This window comes from Mus musculus, chromosome 9 (genome assembly GCF_000001635.26).
Source record: "Mus musculus strain C57BL/6J chromosome 9, GRCm38.p6 C57BL/6J".
In the NCBI taxonomy this organism is placed as follows: Eukaryota; Metazoa; Chordata; class Mammalia; order Rodentia; family Muridae; genus Mus; species Mus musculus.
Window position 1 is genome coordinate 43,181,154 of NC_000075.6, and position 24,301 is coordinate 43,205,454.

General features: G+C 48.6%; 1 protein-coding gene across 2 annotated transcripts in view; it reads right to left on the bottom strand.

Annotated features, from left to right (window-relative positions):
• Pou2f3 (POU domain, class 2, transcription factor 3) overlaps positions 1-24,301 on the bottom strand; it is an 81,829-nt gene that overhangs the window by 57,227 nt on the left and 301 nt on the right. Inside the window, exons 1-2 of one of the 2 annotated variants that reach the window (XM_011242420.2) lie at positions 18,736-19,048; positions 17,877-17,945 (exon numbers count right to left, since the gene is read on the bottom strand). In XM_011242420.2, the coding sequence (XP_011240722.1) occupies positions 17,877-17,937 (61 nt within the window). In that variant the 5' untranslated portion in view covers positions 17,938-17,945; positions 18,736-19,048. Of the gene's footprint in view, positions 1-17,876; positions 17,946-18,735; positions 19,049-24,301 lie in introns of those variants that run through there. The other variant, NM_011139.2, reaches the window with a different exon arrangement.

Genomic DNA, 24,301 nt, shown 5'->3' on the forward strand with positions numbered 1-24,301 from the left:
TGTCCTGTGTCTGATAAAACGGAAGCAGCCATTAGACTTTAATAAACATCTTAGGCAAGTAAACAGGATAGATGTTGGTTGACTCTGGAAGTGATTCAAACGGAAGACAATGCAAAATAGTAGGCGAAGGCATTGGTGTTAGGAAAAGGTTTGGTAGGCTCTAATAGAAAACCAAAACAAACACAGCAAATAGATAGGAGACAGTGCATGCGTTTCCACAGTTTAATGACATAACTCCCAGATAGGGAGACTGAACTACATACTTAGAAATGGTTTAATGTTCTCTCTCTCTCTCTCTCTCTCTCTCTCTCTCTCTCTCTCTCTCTCTCTCTCTTTCTCTCTCAGGCTGGGAAATGGCTCAGTGATGAGTAAAAGCGCTTGCCTATAAGCTTGACAACTTGAGTTTAAACCCCTATACCTAAGATAAGAAGCCGGGTGTGTGGTGGCAAGCATCTGCTGTCCCAGCATTCCCGGAGGGATGAGAGGTGGAGGCAGGAGAATTGCTGGGAAACTTGCCCCCCCCCCCCCCCCCCGCAAGCCCGGAAGTGCAGAGGCAGAAACAATAGAGACTGCCTCAACAAGATGGAAAGTGGAATCTACTCCCGAAACTTGATGCGAGGTGTGAGTTTCCCTTCCCCAACCTCCACCCCCGCCCCGTAACCAATAAGTCATTATTTTTAAAATTAGTTAATCAAGGGTTTGTTCTAATTAGGAAATTATTTTAATAATCAAACAGGAAATCTGCTTTTGTATTCATAGTGGACAGTCACTTTTACAGTTGCTGCGACAACACAGAGTCTGATAGAGGCTTTTGTCAACAACACTAATTGACAAAGTCAAACTGGAACTAAGAACAGAGATAATCACAGCCGGCCGGTACACCTGGCAATTAAAAACCCAAGTGGCATCTTTTAAGACACTTGACCATCAGAACTGCCCTGAGAATTAAACCAGGGGATTAGTTTTGTTAAGTGCAGTAATGATAATTGTGATTAAAAAGGGAAATGTCTTTATGTTTTAGAGATGCACACACCCACACACAGAGCTGAGAGTTCTGATGCCTATAATTTACAAGAAGATATCCCAGCCACAGGAGAGGCGGAAATTTGGCGGCAGCTCAGAGCGAGGTATGATTATTGGGTGGGAAGGGGTCTGATTGCATTAGCCTCTACTTCTTGTGTTGTTGAAAGGGTACACAATAAAAAAAAAGTTTTTACAAAAGTAAATAGAACTAAATCAAACAAGGCAGAGACAAGTGGCTGAAGCAGCTATGGCAGAGTCCTGGGCTGGCCCCCTCCCACTGAGCGGCAGGCCCAGTGTTCTCGCCCCAGATTTCTTGGCTGAATTTTTTCTTAATGTGTCCATCCGGGGTATGGGTTGTTGTCAGACTCTAATCAAAGAGCTTTTATGAACTATCCCTGCTGCAGACAGGACATCTCTGATAACAGATCGGTAGGTCTAATGCCAGTATGTTTAGAACACAGATTCAAATCTCAAGTATAGAAGTACAAAGTACGTGGATCAGGCTGGCCTCAAATTTATGGTGACCCTCCTGACTCTGGCCCCAAATGCTGCTATTACAGGTGTGTGTCACCAAGCCTTGCTCAGAGCCGCGTGATGAACCACTGTCTCCATTTTGGACAATTAGGGACTTTGCATGGTTAAAAAACAAAACAAAACAAAACAAGCCAGGCAGTGGTGGTGCACAACTTTAATCCCAGCACTCGGGAGGCAGAGGCAGGTGAATTTCTGAGTTCTAGGCCAGCCTGATCTACAGCGTGAATTCCAGGACAGACAGGGCTACACAGAGAAACCCTGTCTCAAAACAACAACAACAACAAACAAACAAACAAAAAACCATAAAAACGGTGAGTTTTTAGGAAGCCAAAGTAAAAATACATCTTAAAAATTAAAAAAAAATATATAATGTACAGACAACCCAGGTATGGGATAAAGCCTGAAGTTCCAGCACTGCAGAGGTGAAAACATGAGGGCCAGGAATTTAAGGCCATCCTCAGCTACTTAGCAACTCTGATACCAGCTTGGGCTACATGAGACCATTTCAAACACACACACACACACACACACACACACACACACACACACACACACCCCAGAGACAGACAGACAGACAGACAGACAGACAGACAGACATGAGAGATCATTCTTAAACTATTTTTTTTCTTGTCAACATGACTAAAATTTTTGTTTGTTTGTTTGTTTGTTTGTTTCGTTTTTTTTTTTTTTTTTTCCGAGACAGGGTTTCTCTGTGTAGCCCTGGCTGTCCTGGAACTCACTCTGTAGACCAGGCTGGCCTCGAACTCAGAAATCTGCCTGCCTCTGCCTCATGACTAAAATGTTTTAAAGTAAAAGTTGAAATGGAATCAAGGAGGGGAAATGTGGAAGTTGCTGCAGCATCTTGTATACAGCAAAAGGTGAGATCGGCCTTCCCAAAGTCTGGTGTGGAAAAGAAGCAAGCTTAGCTAGATCCACTCAAAGAGGGGCGCTAGGGCTACTGGGAAAGCAGGCCTCATCTTGGGGTGAAGGGGAGTTCTGCTGGAATTGCCCACCAGGGGAGCCTGCAGTTGCTGTGGGCCTGGGACCACTCAAGCAGATGCAGCTGATTTATCAAATGATCTAAAAAAAAATCCCCCCCATCTCTAAAGTACCAGGATTCGATGAAGTTCATTAGAAGACATCAAGGCCGTTTCTCCCTTCTGCCTGGTCCTCCCTGTGCCTCTGCAGATGCAGTAAGGCTTGTTTGCCTCGAGGGAGGATAGAGAGAGGCAGGGCAGAGAGCGCTTCTAAAGCTTGTTCAGAATCTCCTACTTGGGACCTTAGTGATGAGTGGGTGACATCTAGGTTAAGCTGGAAGAGCCACCGCCTGGGATCTCTGCAAGCTTCTTTTAGCTTTCATGGGTCTTTATGAATTCCTGGGCCAGATGGTCTCCTTGGAGAGAAAGCAAGGGGCGAGGCAAACTCCTTGGAACCTTGGCTCTTGGGCCTGCCAGGATCTCAGGGGGATTACCCAGGTAGATTTTCAGCTTTAGGGAAGATGACGTTGATTATCTATTTCACTTCCCAAATAGAGAAGCTGAGTCTCAAGCATCCATGAAGCGTTCTTCCAACTCTGAAGTCCTCAGATAAATCTAGGCTTGACAGCGTACTGATCATAGGTGGACTGACAGCTCAGGATGCTCAGGAGACAGTCTATTCTCCCAACAGAAGTCTGCTATGCTGACTGATGGGTTTTAAAGTGTTGGTGTGTGTTGAGAAATGATCCCCAAGGGAAGAAAACCAAAGCTCTAGGTCTCCAACGCTAATGTGGTATGGCTTCCCACACTAGCACAGTTCCATTGTCAACAGCACAAATTCACAGAATGTCCACACATTCATCCAAGGCGCAGCTTAGCTACCCAACTCTAGCATCACCTTGGTCCAACCCAAGACCTCATCTCTACCAAGAAGCTCTCAACAGAGTAAGAGGGCAGAGGCTATAGGCGAACGCACTGGAGTTGAATAAGATGCCAGCATCCTAGCCTGGTCAAACCAGGGCAAAAGACATATTGGATCTTGAGTCCCAGGATTCTATGTAGACTCCCCTTAGGCCAGGGTGATCATAATACCCAACATATGAGAAGAAACCAAAGGATCGGAATGCAGGAGATTTGAGTCCTAGGGAAGTCCCTGCTTTCAGCTCTCGTCTTCTAAGCATCTGATGAACACTAGACCAGCGGGTGAGCTCTGATGCCTGGCCAGGCCACCCCAACACCACGAGCTGGGCCCTGAAGAAGGCCTGCTCTCCCACCCCTGCACCCAGAGCTCTGACACCCAGACTGACGGGCCTCCTGCTTTGCATGGCTTTGGCAGCAATGGGATGTGATTTTGCCTGGGGAACAATTCTCTGGGTGAGGGAGGTGGAAGCCCAAACCAAGAACTGTTCCAGCAGGATTTTTCACTTCTACCTGGTAAACAATACTCGGGGCACGCAGCTATGAGACTGGGCCTCTCCCATTTCTGAATGGTTCTCAGCAGCTCTACTCCCAATATAACCCAGTAGGATTTCCTGAGATGACACTTTTAGGACAATTTGACAACTGGCTAGTACTTCTTAAGCTGTACCTCTGAAGGTAGGCTCTTGCAAAGTTATCCTGAAACTCACAGGCACACACACACACACACACACACCAAAATGATGATGATGGTGGTGGTGATAATGACAAAGATTCTGTTAGTAAACTGGGAAGAATGGACTTTAAGGTTATTTTCAAGACTGCTTTACACTGGATTTACTGCAAATGTTGATCATCCTAGCCTTCAATCTCCCTCTGCTTTGAAAATGAAAAGTTCCTAGAGGCTAACAAGATGGCTCAATACTTAAGAGCACTCCTCAAACCTCTAGAGGACCGGAGTTCAATTCTCAGGACCACATCAGGTGGACTCCACTTCCAGGGACGATGATCTGACAGCCTTCATCCTCTGAGGGCCCTCGCACTGACATGCACACACACACACACACACACACACACACACACACACACACACACACACACACACGAGGGGGGGGGGAGAGAGAGAAAGAGAGAGAAAGAGAGAGAGAGAGAGAGAGAGAGAGAGAGAGAGAGAATTAAGAATAATAAAAACAGAGCTGGAGAGATGGCTCAGTGGTTAAGAGCACTGACTGCTCTTCCAAAGGTCCTGAGTTCAAATCCCAGCAACCACATGGTGGCTCACAACCATCTGACACCCTCTTCTGAAGTGTCTGAAGACAGCTACAGTGTAAAAGAATAGCCAGGCATGGTGGTGCACGCTTTTAATCCCAGCACTCCGGAGGCAGAGGCAGGCGGATTTCTGAGTTCCAGGCCAGCCTGGTCTACAGAATAAGTTCCAGGACAGCCAGGGCTATACAGAGAAACCCTGTCTCAAAAAAAAAAAAAAAAAAAAAAAAAAAAGAAAGAAAGAAAGAAAGGAAGAAAGAAAAAAGAAAAACCAAAATAATAATAAAAATAATAAAGATAATAAAAACACACGTTTCTAGTCACATTCCTGCCGCCCTTTTCAGGAAGAAGTGCCTAGAAGGAACCTAAGGACAACTTCTGTAGATGCTTGCTAAGAAGGACATGGGAGGGCCTGAGATAAACTTGAGAAGAATACTGTCTTAGGAGTTAGGAGGTCTCATTTCCTATAAGCTGAGTATCCCTGGTCCAGGGGATCCAGTCCAGGGGTCCTGAGTATCCAGTCAGGACATAGATGGTGAAGAAACGTTCTACACATGCCCATAGCCATGCACACAGTGCCCTGGGAAGACCTCACTAACGAGTTTTAACATCCTATCTGTTTCCCTAAACTCAGTACCATGCAACAGCACTGATGGTCAGGACCCACAGTTCTAAAAGGAGGTACCCATTACCGTAGGACTAGATGACCTCTCGAGTTTCTTCCAGACTCTCAGTGTGTGGACTCCTAATGTAAAACACCCATTTCTCTAGTCCAAGGACATGAAGAGTAGAAGTCACAGACATGGCCTATTGAGCTATCTGATGTGCATTCACCATGCGAGTGTTCAGAAGGGCAAGCCTGAAGCCCGCTGGACAGGTGTTGTGATGCGAGCCTAATTAATATCTTAGCACTCTGAAGGAGAAGACCAGAGGACCAGATGTTCAAGGCCAGCCTTGACTACACGGAGAGATCAAGGCCAGCCTGGACTTTGTAAGACCCCTATCTCAAAACTCAAAAGACAAACCGGAAGTCTATTCACAGTTGCCTTCCCACAGAAGTCAGGAGGCTGAGGCGACGCCCTGGGCACGAAGCATCTTTTCTGCATCAACTCTGCTGGAGGAAGCACGGCTCTCTCCTGGCTCCCAGTCCAACTTCTCATGTTAGTCTTTGATAAACTCCGCCCCACCATCGTCTTCTGTTACCTTGGGAAATATAATCCCCATTCCTTCTCCATCTGAGCTACGGATTGAGCTTTTAGAAATCCCGTGCACTGCCTCTGCATCTCCTCTTGGTGAAACATTTACATGGAAATCCTTAGCAGAGGGAGCCCAACTGGGCAACATGGTCGAGGGCCAAGATAAAGGAGCACCGCAGGCTTAGAAAAGGTCCAGGGTCTCAGTTCACTGATGCAAGGAAGTAGGACCCCAGCAATGTAAGATTTCACCTCAGAAATCTCCACTCAAGAGTGTTCTGACCCTGGAAAAACACTACAATCTGCAGTTAAATATGCTCTATGAAATAAGAGCTCTAGCATTATTTATTTATTATTATTATTCCATAGAGGGGGGCCGTAGAGGTATAATATCTGTCCTCTGTGTGTTCATGAGGTCAAACTTGAAACCCGCTGGGCAGCACATACCTGCAATCCCAGCACTTTGGGCGGAGAGGTAAAAAGATCAAGAGTTCAAGGCGAGCCTTGGATACTGAGCAAGCTCCGAGACACACTCTAAATGCCAGGCTTGCAATTTATAGGTAAGGATTCTAAGTTCTAGAGAGGCAAGTGACTGGCTGCCCAAGTGGCACCATCTTACTGCCAACTGAAACTTTATTTGGAGCAGCCAAAGTAACTCAAGTAGGCAAGGGAGAACAGCCTTCGATTTTCTAGAATTTTAAATAGTATTTAGTTTTGCTGACTCTCTCCCACCTCTCAGCGCTGGGTGGGAGAGGGCTCTTTCCTCAGATCCCTCCCTTTTTCTTGCTTCCTGAGAGATGGAGTCACACAAGCTAGGGCGAACACAGTCATCCCAGGTGTGGCGAGTGTGTATGTGCGTGGGTGAGTGCATGTGTGTGTGTGTGTGTGCCCATTTCACCTTCACTGGAGACCAGCCTGACCAGGAGTCAGAATCTTCTTATGGAAGTTGCCTGGGTTGACTATGAGGTCACTGTGCAGGGACACTTTGTCCTCCAGGGATGAATACTAACCAGTGCCATTATTAACTGGCAGGCATGGTTCTGGGTGTTTGACGAACAAACTTTGATCCTCACAGAAGCCCTATGAGGCAGATACTGCTATTAACCCCATTTTATAGATGAGAAAAATGAGCAGAAGGCCTTTAAATAATGAGCAATGAGTAGTAAGATTTTAACTAATGACCATAAGGTCAGAGTAGGCTGGGAGAGCAGGCCTTCCCAAGCCTTTCACATCAGCCAAGAGCCCCGAGAACACGGGCGTGTGCACCGAGCGAGCGGACCGTGGCTAGAGAGACTTCAAATTCACCATTCACCTAAGGCACAAACGCAGCCTCAAAGAGGGGCATTGCCTGCTTAGGTGGGGTAATGGGAAAGACCAAAGTCCAGAGTTCAGCCATCCTCTCATCTCCTTGGGCAAACAAACTGCAGAGACTATTTCCCCAATAATAAAAACTCAGACAGGATCAGTCCTGAAGGTCAGAACCTAGAGCTACAATTCAGTGGTCCTGACCCACAAGCTCAAATATCATCAGGCCACTAAGAGGGTGCAGGAGGGGAGAGACAGGCCCATCTTCCACAGGCAGGTCCCCAGGGTCTGGGGAGATGGGCGGCCAGGAAGTTTGCTAACATGGGGGACACCTCCCTTTGATAAGCTTGAGCCCTTGAGCCAACATTTGCCAGCCAGCTTAACCCCTTTTGTCCACGCTTCCCTCCTCAAGAAAACCTTAATCAGCCTCATTTGAATTTCAAATGACCTCTATCTTCTCCCTCTCCCCATCCCAACAGGCTTTGAGGCAGGAATATGGAAATTCACCCAGCAGTATGGAAATCATCACCCTATGCAAATGATGAGCGGGACCCCATTGTCATAGCAACCACCCGGTTTCCTCTCCTCTCTGTACCCCTTTTGGGCTCCCAGGTTTGACTCTTCCTATTCTCTTCACAGCTTGAACAAGGTTGGGGAGTGGACAAGCTCCACTGCTGGGGGGCCTTATTGGAACTGACATTGACAGGTGGGGCATCCAGTACCTGAGGTCACCTGCCGGGTCAGACCTGCCAGGCCACCTGCTCTAGAGCAAGCCTAGGCCAGGCACACCCAGGCAAGGCCAACCACTGTTCCGGGATGGAACAGCCAAGGATGGGGCAGGTGATTGAGTGTGTGTATGGGGTGTGGGGAGGTTCTAGAATCTAGGGGACACAGTGGAAACCCCCAAATGGACTCAAGAGAGAGGGGGTGTGGGGGGGCTCCGGTGTTACAGTGGAAGGAGATGAAAGACCTGCATGGAACCTGTATGTAAAATACGATGCAAATGAGCGCCTATTATTGTTTGACTCAGCTCAATGTTTCACTGGAGCTTTTTGAGAGATGCCCACAGCTCTGTTTCCCAGGCGCCTGACTTGGCAGAAAGACCTCCCCTCCGTGCCCTTAGCCATGACCATATCCCCCACCCCCCACTAGTGAGCTCACAGTTCCCTGGAGAACTCAGAAAGGCACGCTGAACTGCTGGTGGCTGAAGTGCATGGTTCTTTATGGACACTCAGCTCTCAGTCTGTCCCCGTGCCCTCAATCCAGAAGCTGTTGGGGAAGGGACTGGGAGAGAGGCTGGACCTCCTCGTTCCTTTCTGTTCTTTGCCTCGACGGCGCCCCTTTCCACAGCAAATGGCTCAGAAGTGGGACTCCTTAGCAGGTGTTGGCCTGAAACTTGGCTTCCACCTCCGGGCCTCATTTTCATTTGTTTCTTGAGGAGGAGAGTTTGGGTCAAGGATGAAGGTTCGGGATGCTGCAATGGCCTAGGGTCCTGACACTGCTCAGCACCCAATCTGCTTGTGTGCTGGAGGCAAGGTGCCATGTATTTCATGAATATACTGGGGCCTGTCTCCTAGCAGAGCCTCATCACCCCACCCTACACTATCTCTTTATCAAGGCCGTAAGAAGATGGTGCCCAAGTTCCTGTATACCCACTGCTCCAGGAAGTCAAAGACAAAACACGAAGTGCTCCTATACAGTGCACCTCCAAGTGTGGCCAAGGGTGGTCCGCAGACCTGCATTAAGGTCTCTGATCAGGTACAAACTGCAGGAGTAAGACCTTAAAGGCACCTGTAGAACACCAAGGGTCTTCCTGTTGGCTGGAGTGCAGAGCTGTTTGGCTATTGCTGAAAGTGGTCTTAGGTCAGACCTTAGTATTCAATGCCACCACACACAGCAGGATTGGAAACTGATCTGGGACAGACTGGAAAAACAAATGGTCCTCCACTTGGGATTGTTTGGGGAACAGGAATGTACTCAGAGACAAGGAAGGGAAGCCAGGTGGTAAAGACAGCTCACACATCCCTGCCTCTGTCCCCCCTCAGTCTGCCCGGTTAGGCTGGAAAGAAAGGAAGTCATTTCCTTAAGTAGACCTCCACAAGGAAGAGACAGTGGTATAGAGAGGGCCAACAGGTACTCATGGCTTGTCCAAGCCTTGGCTATTCTGCAGGGTGGGCTGTGAACCCACGGAGGAGGAGCCCTGCTATAGCTGGAAGTCATGGGGTCATAGGTGTCAACTACCACCGAGGCTGTTCTATTTGCTACAGTTCTCCAAGGGCTGGGGACTGATAGGCAGTTCCAGGGACTGTAGGCCACTCCCTGAGACCGTCAGCACTTACAGCTACAGTTGCAAGCCTGGGTGGTGAGTTGTTTCCTTCTAATTTTCCTGTCACAGAAACCAGAAATAGGAGGAGATGGAAACCACACTGAAGTTAGCTAAGGGCTGTAGGTGAGGGATATTAGGGCCTTCCAGACAGTGGGGTATTGATTCCTAAATGAACAAGGAGCCAAGAGAAAGTATAGGTTTGGGTTTCTCTCTGTGTGTCTCTTTCTGTGTATCTCTCTCTGCCTCTGTCTGTCTATCTATCTGTCTGTCTCTGTCTCTCTCTGTCTCTGTCTCTGTCTCTGTCTCTCTGTCTCTGTCTCTCTGGTGTTTTTCTGAGACAGGGTTTCTCTGTGTAACCCTGGCTGTCCTGGAACTCACTCTGTAGACCAGGCTGGCCTCGAACTCACAGAGATCATCCTGCTTCTTCTGCCTCTTCAGTGCTGGGACTAAGGTGTGCACCATCGCCAAACAGTGGGTTTGGCTTCTTAGGGATGAAAAACAAAGGCGATTGGTACTCTCATTAATGGAGGCTCTCATTTTCCAAGGATGGTTTTGAACGTTCACAAAAGCACAGATAAGAACGTCAGAATCCCATTACCAGAATCTGTCCTGGTTTTGTAGTAACTTGGGGTGGTAGTGGCACATCCACAGAGGTGAGGGACCGAGCTGGGACAGACTGAGGCTCAGACCTAGAGAGCAGCACTTCTTCTCCTTGCTTTATTTTTGCAGATCTGCCACCATTGCCATCGGAAGGAATCTGAAGTCCCAGGCACTTTCCCCATGCCTCTCCATTACAGCACATTTCCTAATTACCTTCCTATGATGGATGGTCTTTTCTCAGTGGTGTGTCCTTTTCAAGATGCCTTCACACCCACTTTCATTTAGTCATAAGTGCCCAGGACGTGTGTGTGCACACACACTCGCTCACAGACAAGTCTCGTTAGAACAGGTGTCAAGAGGAGCCTCTTTATACATCATCAGAGAGTCTCACCTGACCTTCAAGTACCTCTGGGTTTCTCTCCAGTCCTTCCAGCCTTTGAAAGACCACTTCATTAACATCTATTAACATCAGAACTGAAAGCTACCCTCTTCTCTCACAGCCCTCTTATCCTCCCAGAACTTTACTTCCTGGTTGCAATCCCCAGCTTAGCTCCCAAGTAACTTGAGGGTGGAGTCCAAGGAAGGAGCAGACCCTTACCCAAGAGAGGGAGGTAGTCCTGGGTCATCACTACCGATCTTCAAAAGCCTGAGACCACCACTGGTTTGTTTATGTTGCCCTGGTCCTCTCCTGGACAGACATACCCATCATATTTAAAGCCCTGTTGGAAGTTCTTCAGTCCGACTGAGTCTCCTGGGTGGTTCTAGACTACAGACAGATGTTAGTCATTCAGTCTCAGAGATAAGACAAGGATGTCTCAACTTGGAGGAATGGATGACAAAGCTATCCTCCCTCCCCTCTAGTGAGATGAATACTGGTTCCCAAAGAAGGGGAAGAACATTCTTACCCAGGCTAGACCCTACACTGTGCACCAGCAGGAGCAGCTGGCCCTGCTCTTTCCTTCTAGTCCCCATTTGTGCTGGCTGGTCTTATATCAACTTGAAACAAGCTAGAGTTATCTGAAAGGAGGTAACCTCAATGAAGAATGCCTCCACAAGATCCAACCGTAGGGCATTTTCTTAGTAAGTGATTGATGGGGTAGGGCCCAGCCCATTATAGGTGGTGCCATCCCTGGTCTGGTGGTCCTGCGTTCTATAAGAAAGCAGGTTGAGCAAGCCATGAGCAAGCCAGTAAACATCCCTCCTTGGCCTCTCCATCAGCTCCTGCCTCCAGGTTCCTGGCCGGTTTGAGTTCCTGCCCTGACATCCTTCAATGATGAACAGTGATGTGGAAGTGTAAGCCAAATAAAACCTTTCCTTCCCAACTTTCCCTTTGGTCAGTGTTTTATCATAGTAATAAAAACCCTGATTAAGACACCCAAGCAAGCACTCTGGCCCCAGACAGGCCTTTGTGTCTTAGACTGGATCAATCTTCTTTCTAGTCCTGCAAGACCACCCTTCCTGATTTAGGCATCTGCTGTGATGAAGTCACTTTCTTATGTCCCCCCTCTCTCTGGTTTTCCAAAATGGGCAGCCCTCAGTCTTCCCACTAACATCAATGGGTAGAGTCACTAGACAAGTTCACCCTGCAGCTTGTCGTGTTCTGGGTAAGGGACCTCGGGAACTTTGGCTAACACTCTCATTGCCAGCCTCAACTTCCCCTACCTGTAGCTCACACACACACACACACACACACACACACACACACACACACACACACACACAAGCATCCTATCCTTGGAGGAAAGTTTCATGGGGACAGAAACTCCAGAGCCCAGCACAGGCTGCAAAGTGGAGGTCCTAGACATTGTCATGGGACTGCCAGCTAAGCCAGGGTAGGATGGAAGCCACTGAAAGAAAAGCAGGGCTGTCTTGGGAGGAAGGGAGCGGTGAGCTGGCACTCAACTCCCTGAAAAACCTACACGCACTTAAGAGATGTTCAAACAGATGGGAGGGCGAGAGCGTACAGAAAGCAGACCTTACAAGCCAGCCCTCCCAGATGATCTAGTACAAAGCCTTCCTTTATAAAGAAGAAACTAAAGGTCTACGTTGGAATGGTGACCAAACGTTCAGGTCATTCATGGCAGAGCCAAGACAAGAACCTGATGACTTCTAAACAAGCTACATTTTCCCTCTCAGCCACAATGTTCTCCATGGAGAGAACAGAGCTAACTAATCAGGTCTCTGTTTACTGTACGTGTTAAATGAGATGATGTCCAAAAAGCTCTTACATGGGGCTAGAGGGCAGGAGGGGGATGTGACCCAATGGTTTTTTTCTTTGTCCCTCCCTCCCTCCCTTCCTTCTGAAACATTGTTTTTTGTCTTTTCTCTAGTGTTTGAGGCCACAAGTGATCAGCACAGCCTAAAACCCCCAAGGTCAGCTGCTTTGGTGTTGGGATCTGTCAGTTACAGCCTGGGGACTTTTAATGCATGAATAAAGTTATATTTTTATCCAACTGCTTGGTTGAGAAGAGAAAAGGAGGGCTGGAGAGATGGCTCAGCGGTTAAGAGCACCGACTGCTCTACCAGAGGTCCTGAGTTCAATTCCCAGCAACCACATCATGGTGGCTCACGACCATCTGTAATGGGATCCATCTGAGCTCCATGAGTTTCTCAAGAACAGACAGACAGACAGACAGACAGACGGCTTGGTACAGTGCTCTTGCTACATAAGCATAAGGGTACGAATTCAACCCCTGGAACCTCTGCAATAAACACTGTGGCGTGCTCTTGTAATCCCAGAGCTGGAGGAGGGATGGAGACTGGGAGATCCTAGGGGCTTGCCGCTGCGCTAGCCTGGCCTACTAAGCAAAACAGCGAGAGTCCCTGTGTGAAAACAAGGTGACTGAGGAGAGAGGTGTCCTCTGGCTCCTTGTGCACGCGTTTGCACATGCGCACACAGCTGGGGGTATAGTTCAGGGGCAGAATCCTAGCTTAGGATGCCTGAGACTCTGGGTTCAATCCCCAGTACTGAAAAGAAGAAACCCTGCGTGAAGGAATGTGGCAACTGGTAGGAGGTAAGAGGAATTCACAAAAAACAGCAGCTGCCACAGGAGGAGGTAGGCTTCTGAGCAGTTATGGAAAGGGGGTTTGAGGGGTCGTGCAGACAGGGTTTCCAGAGTCTTTCTTGGTTGCTAGCAAGACAGACAGAGAGAGAGAGAGAGAGAGAGAGAGAGAGAGAGAGAGAGAGAGAGAGGGAGGGAGGGAGGGAGGGAGAGAGAGAGAGAGAGAGAGAGAGAGAGAGACATGCTCTGAGCTCCAGAGCATTTTGTTCTCGGCTGAGGGGTGAGGGTGAGAGAAGGTGTGAATTGCCCTGCAGGTCTGAGAAAGCTCTCCAAGGACTTCCCTGCCAACTCAGAGTGGACCAGAGCGACTCCCCTTTCCCAGCTCCCAGCCCTAATGCCCTAGGGGTTTTCACACAATACTGTGATGCTTTCCAGTACACAGGGGTTTTCTGGGTCATCTTTGCTTATAGTTCTCTTTAAAACTCAGACACAAACCACCCATTAACTCATGCCCTGCTGGGGAGGTGAATGTGTCTTTTAAAAATTCAAAGGAAACCATTAAACTAAGTCAGTAACCATTGTAACTGGTAATAAGCTTTCCTCTCTTTAAAAAAAAATCAGAACACTTTCCAGGAAGTTTGTTTTCTTTAATTAGCGACTTCTTTTTTTTTCTTTCTTTTCTCTTGCCCTTAATTTAGGATCACCTAAATATTAATCCTACCACTGAGCAAAAGCCTGAAGGGGAAGACAGGAAAACTTCAGAGGTCAAAGACATCACTGTCTCCCAGGGATCTACCTCGAGGACCCACACACAATCTTTTCTTGATTGTTAAACAGAGCAAAACCAACTTCTGGGGCTGACCCACTTGCTCAGGTGAAGGGAAAGAGAGCAGCCCAGGCAGGCACCTGTATGTAGCCTTTGCACAGTACTACTCAGAGTTACAGAATCGCAGCAGTGATGGGCTGGAGAACAGGCACAGAGGTTAAGAACCCTTGCTCTTATAGAGGATCGAGCTTTGATTCCCAGCACCCACAACATAGATTACAACCTTCCAAGTAACTCCAGCTCCAGGGGATTTGACACACTCTTCTGAGCTCCACAGACACCAGGTACTTTGAGTGGTAGTAGCTAGGTGTGGTGCTGCACACCTTTGATCCCAACCTCAGTAGACAGAGACAGAGGGGTCTCTCTAGGAGTTCAAGGTCAGCCTGGGCTACACATCAAGTTACAGAACAGCCAGAGCTACTTAGTGGGACCTTGTCTCAAACAAATAAACAAAACCAAACCAACATGACAGCAGTGCTGGCCCTTACATAGCTCAACTCCTTTTCAACCTACCCTCATTTTCTTGGGTCACTTTGTGAAAAGGATAAATGAAAAAAATCAGGTCCTGTTTGTAGGCCTTTTCTTGACATTGTGAAGGGAGAGGCAGGGACTCACTGTGTAGCCCAGGCTGGCCCAGAACTCCTTCTAGCCAGGACTGGATTTGAACTCCTCAACTGTTGTCTGTTTGTTGGTTTCTGTTTTTGTTTTTGTTTTCAAGACAGGGTTTCTCTGTGTAGTCCTGGCTGTCCTGGGACTCACTCTGTAGACCAGGCTGGCCTTGAACTCAGAAATCTGCCTGCCTCTGCCTCCCAAGTGCTGGGATTAAAGGCGTGCACCACCACTGCCCAGCTCTCCAACTGTTGTCAGTCCTTTTGTCTCAGCCTGAGTGTTGCTTACAAGAGGGCAGCATCCTGCCTGGCTTGTTTGCCAGCTTTTAGCCCAGGTCTGTTTGACTTGAAACCATGCCCTTCAAAGGTCTACCTCCTGAAGAGGTTGGCAGCATGTCAGGATGGATTCTGACAGCCCTACTTCATCCCTGGATTCTCTCACCCTTAATCCTCTTAGTACACAGCTCCCACAGTCTCCTATAGGAGACTAGAATTTGTCCAGGCAACACATAACACATTGGACTTCCTGGTCTCCTCCTACTGTTGAAGCTCCACCCCCCTTGGCTCATTCTTGAGGGGTTCAGGGTGGTTTATTCTGACTCCTCACACCAATCCCCAACTGGGTCTGGATAACCTTTTTTTAAATGTATTTATTTTATTTATATGAGTACACTGTAGCTGTCTTCAGACACACCAGAAGAGGGCATCAGATCCCATTGCAGATGGTTGTGAGCCCCTTTGAACTCAGGACCTCTGGAAGAGCAGACAGTGCTCTTAACCACTGAGCCATCATCTCTCCAGCCCGGGTTAGGATAACTTATAGCAAAGCCCTGGTTCCAGCAATGAGGGTGGTCGTTTCCATACGGACACTGCTCAGCTGTGTCTGGCTCATGGGGTCTGGGGAAGCAGAGTTGGTTCCAGGAGAGGGACAGTTTCTCTAGAGTCACAGCTCTACTCTGGGAAGGCCATCAGGACAGGCAGAGCCTCTGGCACGTTTCATCTGAGCTCATCTCAGCTGCTTGAGATCGAAAGAAATTAACCATTACCCTTCTCCACCAACCTTAGTAACACATGCCACCAGCAAACTGGCTAAAGTCACAGGCTGAGGCTGAGACAGGGGGATTGCAAGTTGGAGGCCAACCTGGGCTACAGAGCAAGTTTAAGGACAACTCAGTAAGATACTGTGTCAAAACGAATGAATGAATGAATGAATGCGGTAGAAAAGGCTCAGTGGTAGAGTGCTTGGTTACCATGCACAAGTACTGAAGTTCAATAACCAATAAGGTTGAGTGAACAACACCCTGGAAAATGGGTGTGCCTGGAGAACATAAAGACTGTAGCTCTACGTGCATTGCCACCCAAGCAAGTAGACCCTGCCACAATGTTCAATGTTAAACTGAAGAGCAGAGTCCTGTAGCACGTGGATCCGGAAGACAAGCCCTCGCCGCAGTGCCCCCTCAACCACCATGCCTCTCCCTTAGCTTTAAGAACTAGAATGTTTCAGAACTGTTGAAAGAGCTTTTAGTTTGAGAGGACATCGCCTCTCTTCCTCTTCTCACTTCTGTCTGTTAAGATACAGAGGAAACACTAATCAGGGCCTTATTGGGAGGCCACTTAAGTTATCTTTCTTCAAACTCTCTCTCTTTTTTTTTTTTCAACAAGAAGCCACAACTTTATTAGTGATAGAAACAGTACAAATTTTAAACCAAGCTGTAGTTCCACTTTTCAAACACCAAAAAGGGGGGAAAGGGGGAGTTGTCTTCGCTGTCAAATAGTTACATTGTTAATTCCATAATAGCATTTACTCTCTCTCTTTTTTAATTACACTCCTTTTCAAACCAAGGCTCTGTCTATGGTAGAAACAAGAGAGAAGAAAGAAAAGACTCAGTTCTTTCCTGTCTCCGTTCTTTTTTTCACAAGATAAAGTTCTATGTCCAGACATCGATCCCTTCTTCTCTGAGCTACCCATACAGCGTACCAGCTATCTATACGCCATCAGAACACTAACACTTACACACAGGCCTGTTTGCTGAATTCCTTGAGAAAGGCTGCTAAGAACCTTGGATGGCGCCGGGCGGTGGTAGCACACGCCTTTAATCCCAGCACTTGGGAGGCAGAGGCAGGCGGATTTCTGAGTCCAGCTGGTCTACAAAGTGAGTTCCAGGACAGCCAGGGCTACACAGAGAAATCCTGTCTCCAAAAAAAACCCAAAAACAACAACAACAAAAAAAGAACCTTGGATGGCAGTGGTGGCACACATGGGAGGTACAGGCAGGCAGATTTTTGAGTTTGAGGCTAGCCTGGTCTACAGAGTGAGTTCCAGGGCATCCAGGGCTACATAGAGAAACCCAGTTTCAAACAAACACAGAACCTGGTCCTCATCTACCAAAGACAAGTCCTCTCAGGAGCTGACAATACAGTGTGTTGCTTCTGTGTTAGAGTGGAGCTTCCAGGCGTGACTCATAACCTAACAAAATGGGGTAGGAGTGAGGTCAGTGGTGCTGGCTGTGCATGCTGTGAGACCAGAGTTCCATCCCCAGAACCCACAGAAAGACAAAGGAAACTCTGAAAAGTTGTCCTCTGATCTCCACTTATGCACACGTCACATGTGCATCCATGCACATAAACACATAAACACACACTAACAGTAAAACAGAAAATAAAGTCTTTTTTTTTTTAAATGAAATATGTGCTTATAGCAGCTTCCCAGGAGGCTAAGGCGGGGAGATCTCAAGTTTGAGGCCAGCCTGAGTTACATGGTGAGTTTAAGACCAGCCTGGGCCATTTAGGAAACCTTGTCTCAAAATTAAAGACTTTGAGTATGGCTCACTGGTAGAGCGTCTGCCTACCACATGGCAAAGCTCTAGGTTTAACCTCTCTCTCTCTCTCTCTCTCTCTCACACACACACACACACACACACACACTCACACACACGCTCACACACACTCACACACACGCTCACACACACGTCACGGGATACAGTGGAAGAACACTGGTCTAGCACGTGCACAGCCCTAGGTTTGATGTCCAGCAATGAGAGAGTGGCTGTGCTCCCTAACTTCTGTCCTTTGTTCCTAAGGATCTGGCTCCTTCCTGGCCTGGTTCCAGAGGTTTGTTCTATCAAGGCCAATATTTCTTATTGCAAGGCTCCAGAGTCATGCCCTGCTATCTCTTGAGAAGTCACACTCAGGACCCACCATCCAGCTTTTGGATTTGAAATACTGAGCAAGAAGAGACACCACATTGCTGGACAGTTTCCCCTAACCACTCAGGCCCAGAAGAGAACACCTTCCTTACCTGGCTCCACTTGACCGAAAGTGCTGCGGGTGTCCGTGGAATCAGCGACATCCCCACTCATCTTGATCTCTGCAGGGAAAACACGCCTGTCTTTAATAAGAGGTCACCATTTTTCTCGCCGTGACATACGTGGCTTTAGCTAAACAGCAAAGATGAATGTGTAATTACAACAACCATCAGACTTTCAAATTCCTGATTCCCGAACACATAGCCATTAGAATATTCATAAGCTTGGAGGCACAGATCCTCTCCTTCTGGGCGAGCTTCCTAGCCTAGCCTTTCCCCCCAATTTTCCACAACTACTGCAGGGCCTCTCACCTTCTGCAAGATTCATCACCACCCTCCCATCACTCAGACACAAGGATATGGAAAAGAAGCAGGGTGGGAGGGGGGATCCCTGCCCACCCCCCACCCTCAATTTCTTTGGAATTCGGGGAATGTGTCTTCTTAAAGTTGCATAGAAATCCAGGTGTATCCGGGTGATGGTGGCGCACACCTTTAATCCCAGCACTCAGGAGGCAGAGGCAGAAGGATTTCTTGAGCTCATGGCCAGTCAGTCTGTTCTACAGAAGGAGTTCCAGGACAGCCAGAGATACACAGAGAAACCCTGCCTCAGAAAACTTAAGTAAAATAAAATAAAATAGCTTCATAGAAATCCAGGTGTGGTGGAACATGCCTATATACTCAGCATTCAGGAGTCTTGGTCAGGAAGACATAACTTGAGGCCAGCCTTCAACTTAGAGAGGAAGACTTTGATACATGCAAATCAAGCAGCACTTTTTTGCTCCCCATGGTATTTAACACAGCTACCCTCGGAGGCAAGCGTACTTTAACCAAAGTTTGCATTTGCTCTTCTTACCTGTCTGTTCCCAGGTCTGCTGCTGTCTGTCTGGTGCTCAGAGGTCAATGCGCTGTCTGGGGAATCAAGCCCTAGCTCTTAGACACCCTTCTCAGAGATCTCGCCCTTTAAGGCTGCTTCCCTTCTCTCTTATTACTCCAAATTGCTCAGTAAGAAATGGATGCTCCGCTGAGAGAGCAGACCTGCGCAGGGTCCCGTGTCAGCCCCCAAGCGCTGCTGCTCTGGCCTCTCCACTCTGCTCCTTTGCAATAAATGAAACATTTACCCATAACAGCAAGCTGCCACCACCTGAGAGGCTCTAAACCTCCTCCTTAGTCGGCGGAGGGAAAGAAAGAGGCAACTCTGAGCTCACTCTCCCAGCTCCTCTCCTTATTGAACCATCCCGATCCTGATGTTTAAGACAGAGAATATTTTATTCAAATTGTGTCGAACACCCCCCAACCCCAACTCCACCCTTTTCTCTGGGGCAGCACTTTAACTCTTTCAAACTAGATAAAGTCTTGGTGAGTTCATTTGCATACGAGGCTCCTCAGCCAATCCCAGTCAAGGAGGCAGCCTTAATTTGCATCAGGTAATCAGGCAGTTGGCAGAGTAGACATCTGAGGTCTGGAGATGATCAGGATGAGGGAAAAGGGTGGACCTCCGCCCCAGGAAAAGAGAGAAAGCGCTGCCCCCTTTCTTTTTGGTAAGGTGCTAATGTGTGTAGCTCTTAAATGTATTTACAGCTCTGTAATGAAGTGACCGTGATGCCAGGCAAAGCAGAGATGCAGAGATCAGCAAATGCACCAGAAGTAGGGGAAGAAATAAGGCCACCCTAGGAGTCTCTGAATTTTGAGGACGCCCAGGTATATAGTGAGAGCTCTGTAGGGCCTTCCTAGACTGCCATGCTGGACTCCAGGGTTGTGACAGTCTCAGGGACACCCCCACTGCTGCTCTGCCTTTGGGAGGCCTTTGTTGAACCAAACCCAAGGCCTTCCTTCTGCACTTGCTAATTTTCCATACAGTTACCCCTGCATACACGTATGCATGCATATACAGAACTAGCAGGGGCCTCTGCCGCTGCTCAATTGCTACTGCAGAAACACTGGGCTTCTAGCTTTGTCCCAGCTTGGATCTGGGAAATGCCCAACATCCATCCGTATCCCACACTTGAGTGTGGAGGAAAAAGCTCCAAGCCAGAACCTGCTGGGAAGACACTGGAGGGACATCCTCTCCCTCTGCTGCTTTTGACCTGTATTAGCAGAGGTAGAATTCAGGACTTCAGAGCATGGGTTTTGGCAGCAGAAAAGCCAGAAGGTAAAACAATGCCATCACTAAATAGCCAGGGGATCTGCGATACAAAGGACAATGTGAATTTTCTCATGCAGACCGGGGATGGTTAGCACACCTCCCAGAAGCATGGGCAAGATGAAATAGAATGTGTACCTACTAACTGGCTTAGACATGAGTCTCGGTCCCCTCTTGCATCCTGGTTATGTCCTCTCCTTAGCCTTTCCTGATTCCCAAGGACAGCTGTGGCTTTCAGTCTTGCACCTCTGTAACTTACCGAGGAAGCTGTTAGAATTCTCCTGATTCCACCTACAGAGGAAAACTGCTCATGGGAACAGAAAAGGCTTGGGGGACTGTCTGTGAGGCCACTACGTCCGTCAGAGTTTCCAGTTCAACTTATTTCAAACCCTGCATTTAGACAGATAACTCTGTGTGTGTGTGTGTGTGTGTGTGTGTGTGTGTGTGTGTGCACATGTGTTTCCGAGAATAGAATCATGGTCTTGTTTCTACTACCACTGAGACATAGCCCAGGCCTCTCCTTATTTTGAGGCAAGGTCTCAACAAGTTGCCAAGGCTAGCCTCAAACCCACTCTAACTCATGCAGGATTTGAACTTGTGATCTTCTTGTTTCAGCCTCCCAGGAGCATCTGGGACTACATGCCTACACCATGAGGACTGACTTACATGTGTAGCCTTTTGAGCCAAGACTCATTTTGTTGCATGTCACCCCAACTTTCCTTTTACACCGTTCCTTCTATCGCTTTCCACTAAGAAAACCTCTTGCTTGTCCTTTGAATAAACTTAAAGCTTAGTCTTAATCATGCCTGAAGTTAGTTCCAAAGACATCCAAGGCCCCTCATGTTGCCATGACCTGGTGACAGCCCAACTCTTCGGGCAGGGAGTGGAGCTTCATGAGGGATAGGATGAGATAGCCTGGAAACCTCTTTCAGTCCCCGGCATCTGATGCTCTAAGAACCTGTTCTTGTTGGGTAGGAGGCTGATGCTGATGGGTGGGACGAACCCTTGGGTCTCAGCCTAAAAATGGGCCAACACCGAAACTCCCTGAGAGGCTGGCAGTAACCCTTCACCCGTCGGACAGCACTGCCGGGGGTGAGGGAGAGAGGTGTGGGGTGGGGCCAGCTCCGCTGTGTTCTTATCTCGGTCTGTCTGAGTCGGCTCTCTGCCATGCTCCCTTCCCTGAGGAGGCTCAGGTGCTCAGTGTGAGCGCCCAGATACTTCAGGTAGACCACAACCTGCCTCGCCTAGTGCTATCATAGCATGAAGTTGCCTCGGCCTTTCCGTGGCATGGTCAGAAGTAGTTCCCCCATAGATACCTGGAAACACAGGCACCTCAAGGCAGTGCTCAATGCAGGCAGCATGCTGAGTGCCCTCCTGGGTTCAGGCTGTCCTGGGCAAACAAGAGCTTCACCCCGCTCTCCTGTTGTCCCTGTTTCTGGTCTAGGAAGGGACTAGCTAGACCAGCATCTAGTTTCCTTACTCAAATACTTGCTTTTTGTGGGTCCCTCTACAGGGAGGACTTCCTGGGGCCATCCAGTGCCATTTCTGAGCCAGCCAAGGCTCCAACTCTTCTAGTGTAGACTTTTCTTCTCCCTCCCTCCCTCTGACAGGCCTTTTGGCTCAAATGCATTCCTGAATGCCAACTGGCACAGGTCTGGGGTGTCTAGACCTCCCTCCCTCCCTGCGCTGACAGTGAGATACAATAGAAAGACACCCACGGCCAGACACTGCTACCCTCTAGTTGACTGTGTAGCACTTTTCTCTCTTCTCCCATCCTGACTGACTGGCTCTTGTCTGTCCCTTTAGGCCTGAGCACAGGAAGTCCCTCTCAGTCTGAGAACTCCCCTGCTACTTGCTCTTATCGCCAGGCTCCACAGTGAAAGATGTTCTATGAGAACACGGAGAGGAGACTGTGGCAAACCTGAATCAGCGTTTGTATCCAGGCCGTCAAGGACCACATAGCTATGGTGCCCTCTGAATGGGCACCCAGAAGCAAGTCTATGTCCAGGTTTATGGACCCCCATCACACTGATACTATCCAGGAAACCATCAGAGACATCCCTAAGTGCATGGTGGTGGGAATTCCAGGGGAAGTGGAGCAGCAGAAAATGGGTTAACTATAGAGGGACTAAAATACACAAGGTTTCCAAAATAAAGACGAGTGTCCCTTCCTCTGTACACGGCAGGCCCACTCTGAAAGGCCCTACAAAAACCTCAAAGCCTACAGTGACTTTTCCTGTAATCCAAGAATTGGAGATGCTGAGACAGGAGGATTCATTTGAGTTTGATATAAGCTTAAGCTAGGAACGAATGAACGGAGGAAGACTCTGTCTCAAATGACAACAAAGACCTTGAATGGAGAAAGCAGGGACAGCACAGAAAGCTCCAAGCCCAGTGAGCCTTTGGATGGGCCACTGAATGGTGAGCACACAGCACAGAGGGACCACGATTTTGTGAGTGACACGGAGGAAGATCAATAACCCTGGGGACTGGTGGGGTGGGGGTGGGGAGCTAGTTAAAGAGTGTAGCAGGGAGGCCTTCAAGACAATTGGAGAGAGAAATCAGGCGAAGTACACAGAGGCAGATAAGGCCCCATCCTGAGGGATCGCCCACTTTGGGTTCAGCACACTCCATCCGGAGCCCTGGTGAGAGCAGAGATGCTGGGCAGACCTCTGAGGAGCATCAGCTGGGGGCTTGCATGGAGGATGGGCCTGGGCTTCTCTCCCAGCTTCTCTCCTCTCTTGCTCTCTACCAGACCCTCCCAGCTCCCAAGCTGCTAGGATCCAGCTGTTCTACCTCCTCCCACTTCCTTAGGGAGAAGCCTCCAGTAGGCAGGGAGGTGGAAACCCCCCCAGGAAGTCCCTGATTTTGGTTCTAGAGAACTCCCTACTTTCTATTGAGTTACCTTTGGACAGAGCTCCATTCGAAGCCTGGCTTTCCTGATAGGAAATGGGGGGGTGAAATGCCTGCCCAGAGGACCTGTCCCCAGGAACTTCCCAGTCCACGTATTGCTTTGGGTCTGAAGACTCTCCTCAGACACTGGAGTACACCCAGTTGGATGGTTCCTTCAACCTCACCTAGTCCTTCCTGGCAAATCCTGGGGCACCAGCCACTGAGTGCCAACATCTCTCCACTTGTACTCATCCCTGCTGGGAAACAGCATTAGTGAAACCAGGCATCAGGGCCCTCCTGGACCCCAACTAATGTCTGCTTCCAGGAGTGATGGGAGACAGGAAGATCTAGCCTGTTCTGCTTCTTGGAGGTGGGTCAGAAGATCTACTTTCTCCCCCCTTCCCCTTTTCTCCTTTTCCTCCTTTCCTCCCATCCTGTTCTTCTAGAGCAATCCATACAATTTCTACAGCAACCCTCAAGTCCTAAGGAAAAATTACTAGGCCCTTGCACTGTGTGCAAGAGGTAAGGTACTAGGCTGTGAGTGGTCAAATTAGGTACAGCTTTTTGCATTTTGATTCTGTTACTTGCCCAACACCTCAGGCAGCCAATGAGAAGATCAGCCCTTTCCCCCACCTCAACCCATCAGCAAGTCTAACTTTCTAGCTTAGTAGCATCCTTAGCCCAGCAATGCACAGAGGATCAAAGTGATTGACAGGGCTGGGTCTCTCCACGCCCACCTCCCATTTGTAAGCTACAGGGTAACTGACTCCGGGCTATTTCATCTCCTGGTTTCCTCAGGAAAGGAGGTCAAAGGATATCGGACTCAGATGTGCCTGTTGCCATCCCCTCTGGCATATAGACCCATTATGCATTGAGCCCATAACATAGATGACCAATGGATAATGAGTGGACACACCTCCAACACAACCGGAACACGTGTGGTCCAAGTCTCATCAGGTTCTTTGGCGCTTACTCCACCCATCCTCCCAACACACAAGGGGGACAGACAGACACTCATGACACACATACACACAAACACATGCTTGCACAAGCCCTAATCAATGAACGATCCCGTGGCATGGCATCTGCCCCAGGTGCGCCTTTGGATTTGCTCCACCCTACCCACTTCCCCTAGGCACCCCCCATGCCCACTTTGCCTGCATTTCACACAGGTGCCCGGACACCAAACACGCAGCATGTGGATACACGTATGCACTCCCAGGTCCACACCCTAGCTGAGTGATTGAACCACCCAACTCCTGCAACCTCCTGGGACTCCAGTGCTTCAGCACACCCAAGTCCCACGCACTAACTCCCCAGATCTGGGGCTTCAGGAACTTCATGCCTCTCTCCATTGTTCTCCAAGATTTCATATTTCAAAGTTGCT